Consider the following 8,156-nt stretch of genomic DNA (forward strand, 5'->3'; position numbering starts at 1 on the left):
TCCCGGCTAGTTTTTTGTATTTTTAGTAGAGATGGGGTTTCACCGTGTTAGCCAGGATGGTCTCGATCTCCTGACCTCGTGATCCGCCCGTCTCGGCCTCCCAAAGTGCTGGGATTACAGGCTTGAGCCACCGCGCCCGGCCAAATTATAGGCATTTTCTAACATGAATTATTCTTTGGAGACTTTTTTTTTTTTTTTAATTTTTGAGGTGAAGTTTCACTCTGTCACCCAAGCTGGAGTGCAGTGGTGCAATCTCGGCTCACTGCAACCTCCACCTCCTGAGTTCAAGCAATTCTCTTGCCTCGGCCTCCTGAGTAGCTGGGACTACAGGGATACACCACCAGGCCCAGGTATTTTTTTTTTTTTTTCTTAGTAGAGATGGGGTTTCACTATATTGGCTATGTTGGTCTTGAACTCCTGACCTTGTGATCCACCCACCTCGGCCTCCCAAAGTACTGGGATAACAGGCATAAGCCACCACACCCGGCCTTTGAAGACTTTTTTTTTTTTTTTTTGAGACAGAGTTTTGCTCTGTCGCCGTACAGGCTGGAGTGCAGTGGCGCGATCTCTGCTCACTGCAGGCTCCGCCTCCCAGATTCAGGCCATTCTCCTGCCTCAGCCTCCTGAGTATCTGGGACTACAGGCGCCCACCACCGCGCCTGGCTAATTTTTTGTGTTTTTAATAGAGATGGGGTTTCACCGTTTTAGCCAAGATGGTCTCAATCTCCTGACCTCGTGATCCACCCGCCTCAGCTCCCAGAATGCTAGGATTATAGGCGTGAGCCACCACGCCCACTCTGAAGACATTATTTTTAAGAACTGTAAATATTGCCGAACACAGCAGCTCACGCCTGTCATCCCAGCACTTTGGGAGGCCAAGACACGAGGTCAGGAATTCGAGATTAGCCTGGCCAACATGGTGAAACCCCCGTCTCCACTAAAAATACAAAATTAACTGGGCGTGGTGGTGCATGCCTGTAATCCAGCTACTTGGGAGGCTGAGGCAGGAGAATCACTTGAACCCAGGAGGCGGAGGTTTCAGTGAGCCGAGATCGTGTCACTGCACACCAGCCTGGGCGACAAGAGCGAGGCTCATACTCAAAAAAAAAAGTACTGTATACTGTTTCATCATATATATGTTCCATAATTTAGCCATCTGACTATTACTGAGCATTCTAGGAAGCTCCCAGTTTCCATGTTGCTCTTTTTCCATGGCCTTCTTCAGTTCTTCAGGGCAGGTTCACACAGGTAGACCCAGGGAGAAGCTCAAAGCAGCTGTGGCTGTGGCCTCTTGTGGGTCCTCTGGCACCATCTTGGCTCATCTTTCTGCTCCAGGTCAGCCTTCCTGCCCTGAAGCTCTCTGCCCTTTTCTTTTCTGGCCCTCACCCCCTTCTTCATCTCTAAGGGACACTGCCCACCAGGCAGAGGGACTTCAGGAAGTTCCCTGCTACTGCAGAGGGTGCCCAAGCAGCTGGTGAGCTCTGGCAGGCACCTGGCCCATCCTTGGAGACTCCCGGGCCTCTGTGTGGGGAGGGAGGGGAGGGGTGGCTTTCCTGAGGCCTCTTCCTGCCCCCCCCGGTTTTCTGCAGTCTGGGTGGCCTGTCCTGCCCAGGTGCACCTGGGCGTGGTGATGACTCAGCTGGCAGGCCATGACTTGGGCTTCATCTTACCACACTTTACACAGAGACAAATCCCATCACCCCACCCGCAGTCCAGTGTGCACAGGAGGCTGCTCCCCTGTCAGCTCGGGAGACAGGCCGCGGGTGTGTCTGAGCAGCTGAGTCCAACCATAGCACTTCCACTGCCCCTGCTCCAGACTGAACCTGGCATCTGCCCAAGGCTGGATGAGTTGTCCTTACTGCTTCCAGAGGCCGCCATTTCCCATGAGAGGAGCAGAAGGCTCCTCCTCTTTAGCGTTTTGGGCAGCTCACTCAGCCTCTCATAGCCTTGACTTCTCCCACAGAAATGGGGGTGATGATAGCACTCGTTTCTAGGGTTCAGTCATGTGTCCGGTGCATGCTCAGTGAAGTGTCCACAGTTCCAGGAGCTTGAGCCCTGCCTTACAGCTCCTGGTGGAAGGACAGAAGGCAGCCATGCCAGGGGCCACCCTGTGCTTTAGGAAGTGCTGAGGTGGGACTGGCAAGGGAGGTTCCAAGGGGAGAGGCTCTTGGTCAGTGCCTAGTTGCCCTCTGCTGCTGCTCCTCTTTCTCAGGACTCCAGAGAGGCCAAAGAGCCCCCTCCGTCCCTCAGACGTGTCCTGCCTATGAGCTGCAGCCCAGATCTAAGAACTACAGAAGTCCAGGGTGGGCGGGATGTCAGGGAGCCATCCTTCCAGCCCCCTGACCATCCGCGGTTCTTTCAACCCTTTCCCCCCCGGGTCAGTGCTTAAAGAACTGGGTGACGAAGGGCCACCCCGACATGGCAGAGCGCCTAGTCTGGTATCCCAGGAAGACGCTACTCACAAGGAGAGCAGTGGAGGGCTTGTTAGCAGCAAGAGGGTGTCAGCGTGTGACAGCTGGGGGCTGAAAGGTCTCAGGGATGGACTGAGGTTGGCGACTGCAGTGAGTGCCAGGGAGAGGGAAGAACAGACAGGACAGCTCAGCGGTAAGGAGCACACGGGGGTCTGGAATTCACTCCACATGCAGTGGGATCCTGTAATAATGTTCCCCCAGCCGGGTGCGGTGACTCACGCCCGTAATCTCAGCACTTTGGGAGGCCAAGATGGGTGGATCATCTGAGGCCAAGAGTTTAAGATCAGCCTGGCTAACATGGCGAAACCCTGTCTCTACTAAAAATACAAAAAAATTAGTCGGGCGTGGTGGCATGTGCCTGTAAGCCCAGCTACTTGGGAGGGTGTGAGGCAGGAGAATTGCTTGAACCTGGGGGATGGAGGTTGCAGTCAGCCAAGATCGCGCCACTGCACTCCAGCCTGGGCGACTGAGCAAGACTCCGTCTCAAAAAAAAAAAACAGTTTCCCCAAAGCAGGACCAGTCTGACCCAGGTGCTGCTCGGGAGCAGGCAGCAGAGTGAAACCTTGGCAGGCTCCTGCCCCAGTCAGTGAAGGAGGGTCCTTGGCAGGGGCACCATGGGCACCTGTCCCTCCGGCTGGGGAAGATGTCTTAGTTGGGTTTCAGGTTCAGGTAAATCTTCTCTAACGTTAGTTTCCAGAAAAACAGGGCAAGTGGGTAGAGCTGTGGCCTTCACTCCTGATTGGTCACTCAGGACACTGGGCATGTTTTGCAAATGAACTGAGAAGTGGCTTCCTCCACTGAGCAGGAACCAAAGGGAGGGGTACCGTGATGACAGGAAGCTCAATTAGGATGCACAGAAAGTCATCTTCCCACAGTGAGCAGCCGGTGCTGAGCAGAGTGACCTCCAAAACAAGGTAGCATCTGTCCCCGAGGCCAAGAGGTCATTACACCGAGGAGGCCTGACTTGAGGGAATGGGGGTGGGATTCCGGCCACATTACCTGAGCACATGAGTTCTTTGATGCAGAACCACTGATCTCTTACTGTTACCTTTTCTGTTCTCCTCCAGAATCCTAGCAACGGTGACATGGAAATAACATTAAAATGCTCTCATCTCTTAATTACACTACATATGTCAAATGGTACACTCCTTACCACTAATCTACAATGACTGCATAGCCATGAATGTGCATTTATTGGCATGGAAAGATGTTCACAATACATTGTTTTTGGGGTTTTTTTTTTTTTTTTTTTTTTTTTTTTTTTGAGACGGAGTCTTGCTCTGTCGCCGGAGCTGGAGTGCAGTGGCCAGATCTCAGCTCACTGCAAGCTCTGCCTCCCGGGTTTACGCCATTCTCCTGCCTCAGCCTCCGGAGTAGCTGGGACTACAGGCGCCCGCCACCTCGCCCGGCTAGTTTTTTGTATTTTTAGTAGAGACGGGGTTTCACCGTGTTAGCCAGGATGGTCTCGATCTCCTGACCTCGTGATCCGCCCGTCTCGGCCTCCCAAAGTGCTGGGATTACAGGCTTGAGCCACCGCGCCCGGCCGGGGTTTTTTTTTGTTTTGTTTTGTTTGAGTTGGAGTTTCACTGGTTTGCTCAGGTTGGAGTGCAGTGGCGCAATCTCGGCTCATTGCAACCTCAGCCTCCTGGGTTCAAGCGATTCTCCTGCCTCAGCCTCCCTAGTAGCTGGGACTATAGGCGGGCTCTACCGTGCCCCGCTAATCACAACATATTGTTAAATGTAAAAAGCTGGGGCGGGCACAGTGGGTCATGCCTATAGTCCCAGCACTTTGGGAAAAACAAAAAACATTTGTTTTTCATCCCACAATTTGAAATATGTGAATACATGTAAGTATTTAGTAGAAATGGGATACTCTGCTTGGGGTCGGGTCTCCCTATGTTGTCCAGTCTGGTCTTGAACTTCTGGCTTCAGGTCATACTTCTGCCTCAGCCTCCCTGGGAGTTAAGACTTACAGGCATGCACCACTGTGCATGGTTTACTCCAGCTTTTATTTTATTTATTTATTTATTTATTTTATTTTATTTTTTTGAGACAGAGTTTTGCTCTGTCACCCAGGCTGGAGTGCAGTGGCGTGATCTCGGCTCACTGCAACCTCCACCTGCTGGGTTCAAGTGATTCTCCTGCCTTGGCCTCCCAAGTAGCTGGGATAACAGGCATGTGCCACCACGCCCGGCTAAATTTTTGCATTTTTAGTAGAGATGGGGTTTTACCATGTTGACCAGGCTGGTCTGGAACTCCTGACCTCAGGGTGATCCATCCATCTCGGCCTCCCAAAAGTGCTGGGATTATAGGCGTGAGCCACTGCACCCAGCCATTTGTTTGTTTTTGAGACAGAGTCTCACTCTGTCGCCCAGGTTGGAGTGCAGTGGTGCAGTCGTGGCTTACTGCAGCTCCACCTCCTGGGCGCAGGCAGTCCTCCCACCTCAGCCACTCAAGTAGCTGGGACTACAGGCATGTACCTCCACGCCTGGCTAATTTTGTGTGTTTTGGTAGAGCCAGAGTTTTGCCATGTTGCCCAGGCTGGTGTTGAATTCCTGGGCTCAAGGGATCCTCCTGCATTGGCCTCCCAAAGCACTGGAATTACAGGGGTGAGCCACTGTGCCCAGCCCATTCTAGTGTTTTTACCAGTTTTATTGCTATATGATGGACATAATAAACTGCACATATTTAAAGGGTACAATTTGATAAACTTTGGTGTATGCATATACCCATGAAACCATCATCTTACATGTTTATAATTTTTTTTTTTTTTTTTTTTTTTTTGAGACGGAGTCTCGCTCTGTCGCCCAGGCTGGAGTGCAGTGGCCGGATCTCAGCTCACTGCAAGCTCCGCCTCACGGGTTTACGCCATTCTCCTGCCTCAGCCTCCCGAGTAGCTGGGACTACAGGCGCCCGCCACCTCGCCCAGCTAGTTTTTTGTATTTTTTAGTAGAGACGGGGTTTCACCGTGTTAGCCAGGATAGTCTCGATCTCCTGACCTCGTGATCCGCCCGTCTCGGCCTCCCAAAGTGCTGGGATTACAGGCTTGAGCCACCGCGCCCGGCCCATGTTTATAATTTTTATAAATTGTTCTAAGGTGATGATACATTATAGGTTTTTAGTTTATTTTTTTGAGATAGGGTCTCACTGTGTTGCCCAGGCTGGAGTGCAATGGTGCAACCTCGGCTTACTGCACCCTCCGCCTCCCAGGTTCAAGCGATTCTCCTGCCTTAGCCTCACAAGTAGCTGGGATTACAGGCACCTGCCACACCCGGCTAATTTTTGTATTTTTAGTGGAGACAGAGTTTCACCATGTTGGCCAGGTTGGTCTCGAACTCCTGACCTCAGGTGATCCACCCACCTCAGCCTCCCAAAGTGCTGGGATTACAAGCATGAGCCACTGTGCCTGGGCCGGCCTTGTTTTAGGTTTTTACATTTAAGAAAGGGAAAAAAGAAAGCGGATCAGCCATTGAACTGGCTGAACCGAGAGGGAAAGGGATTTGTGCGCACCTCTGGAAGGCTGGGCTGTGGCAGGGGGGAGCAGGCAGGCCTTTCTAGAACCGAGAAGGCAGGAGCCGGAATGGGCTTTGGATCGCTTGTGCTGGGACCAGCTTCTCAACGGCCTGGGCCCTCCCTGGGGTTCATGAGCTGGGGAGCTGGGAGGAGGCCCAGGGCTACAGCATCCAGATTCTTCCTTGGTCTCCCACAGGAGGCCTGTGCAACCTGTGCCCAGACCGGGCCAACAAGGAGCACATCCTGCAGGCGGGAGGCGTCCCACTCATCATCAACTGCCTGTCCAGCCCCAACGAGGAGACGGTGCTGTCCGCCATTACCACGCTCATGCACCTGAGCCCGTCGGGCCGCAGCTTTTCCCCAGAGCTGACCGCCGCGCCTGTGGTGCAGTGCATGCTTCGCTTCTCCCTCTCGGCCAGTGCCAGGCTCCGGAACCTGGCGCAGATCTTCCTGGAGGACTTCTGCTCCCCACGCCAGGTGGCCGAGGCCCGCAGCCGGCAGGCGCACTCTGCCCTGGGTATCCCACTGCCGAGGAGTATGGCCCCACGGCAGCGCTGATCCACGGGGACCGCGAGACTGTAGCACCCCTACTGCTGGAGACCACGGTCCTGATGTGGACGCAGGGAACAGGGGGAGCAGATGCTGCCCCACTGGTGCCTTTTCAGCCATTTGCAAGGCGGGTTCTTTCAGCAGGACAGGCATTTACACTGTGATGAAACGCCATTGGGAGTGAGGAAGCCAGACTCGGAGGCACGCAGAGATCAAACTGGAGCTGCTTTCATAGGCCGGCACTCTCTACCCTACGTCTGGTGCCATCACTGCCAGGCTCAGGCCCTGGCGTAAGAAGTGGCCAAGTGTCTGGACCCAGAGGCTTCGCAGTACAGTGTTCTCAAGAGCTGGGACTGAGGCTTAGGAGAGCTGCCTTTGCTGCCGGAAATCAGGGATTATCCCTTACCAGAAGCGTCTGGAGTAGTTTTCAGGGATAGGAATGAGATGCCTCATGGTAAAAGGATCTCACGCTGGGAGGATCTGCCCCCTCCGGGGCTGTGGAGGATGGATACCGCCCCCAGGGGCTCTCCAAGCTGGACATCTGGGCCTGGTGGATGCCAACCTGGATAATCTGTGGCCCAGCATTGACTGTCCACCAGCCGTGCTATCTGCTAAGCACCATGATTCCAAGATGAAGATATGGTCTCTGCCCTTGAGTGACAGCCCAGTGACTTAATGTGGCCATTGGGCATCAAGCACAAGGCCATGCAGGTGATATGTCGGAGTAGAGGTGCCAGCCCTGGGAACTGCATCTTCTCCCCTTGCCACCCCACGGCCCCGGCTGAAAGCTTTGGCCTTCCTCCTCCCCCACTTGCCACCCCATGGTCTGGGCTGAAAGCTTCAGCCCTCCTCCCCGACTCGCCACCCCAGGCCCCTGACTGAAAGCTTTGGCCCTCCTTTGCTGTCACACTCAGTGATGGGGAGCCCTACCCCAGAAGTGTGTCATGAGGGCATGAGGGACGCAGTGAAAATGGTGCTCAAGGGAGACAGGAAGAGACAGCAACATAAAGGATGTGGCTCCACGTCCACGGTGCCCCCTGGTCAACTGAAGGAGCATGAGACTTGATGGAAAGTTACTCAGGGAAAATGGGGGGTCCTTGCCTCTTGTGTACCCCCTCAAGGCTGACCCCTTAGATGGCCCAGGAATGGCAGGTGCTACAAGAATGGTATCCACATGGGCATGGAAATGGGGCAGATTCAGAGACCACTGGGCTGAGGGGAGGGAAGGGCTCATCAGCACCCATCCAGGGAGCCTGTCCCTTTATGTTCCCAAATAAAGGGTCCCAGAAGACTAGAAAGCCAAGGTCTTTTATTAAAGGGTTCCAACTGGTTTTCCCATTATTTCCATGCAAGCCAGGGGCCAGCGGCAGCCTCTCGGGAGGTACCAGGTGGCTGGGCCAGGGCCAGAGGCACCAGTACGATGCCGCCCTGACTCGCCTCTGTGGTGGCCCCTGCCCTTCCTTCAGCTCCAGCTGTTGCCCGCAGCATCCCCGCTCATTCGCGCTGCGCGGCTCCTCGCTTGCTGTCTAAGATCTCCCGCCAGTTGTCACTCCAGGAGAGCAACCGTCTCTTTGTCGGGGGCAGGACCAGGTGCCGATTGTGACAGCAGGTGAACAAGATGTG

General features: G+C 54.1%; 2 protein-coding genes across 4 annotated transcripts in view; one reads left to right on the forward strand and one right to left on the reverse strand.

The window, feature by feature from the left end:
* ARMC7 (armadillo repeat containing 7) overlaps nucleotides 1–7,831 on the forward strand; it is a 24,926-nt gene extending 17,095 nt beyond the window's left edge. For 2 of the 3 annotated variants that reach the window (XM_023211845.2, XM_023211846.2), the window contains one exon: nucleotides 6,181–7,831. In XM_023211845.2, coding sequence (XP_023067613.1) covers nucleotides 6,181–6,542 — 362 coding nt within the window. In that variant the 3' untranslated portion in view covers nucleotides 6,543–7,831. The remainder of the gene's footprint in view (nucleotides 1–6,180) is intronic. The other variant, XM_023211849.1, reaches the window with a different exon arrangement.
* NT5C (5', 3'-nucleotidase, cytosolic) overlaps nucleotides 7,823–8,156 on the reverse strand; it is a 1,534-nt gene continuing 1,200 nt past the window's right edge. Inside the window, 1 exon segment of the mRNA XM_026456807.1 lies at nucleotides 7,823–8,156. This exon segment is cut by the window's right edge and continues 10 nt beyond it. Coding sequence (XP_026312592.1) covers nucleotides 8,028–8,156 — 129 coding nt within the window. The 3' untranslated portion in view covers nucleotides 7,823–8,027.

Source organism: Piliocolobus tephrosceles, chromosome 16 (genome assembly GCF_002776525.5).
Source record: "Piliocolobus tephrosceles isolate RC106 chromosome 16, ASM277652v3, whole genome shotgun sequence".
In the NCBI taxonomy this organism is placed as follows: domain Eukaryota; kingdom Metazoa; phylum Chordata; class Mammalia; order Primates; family Cercopithecidae; genus Piliocolobus; species Piliocolobus tephrosceles.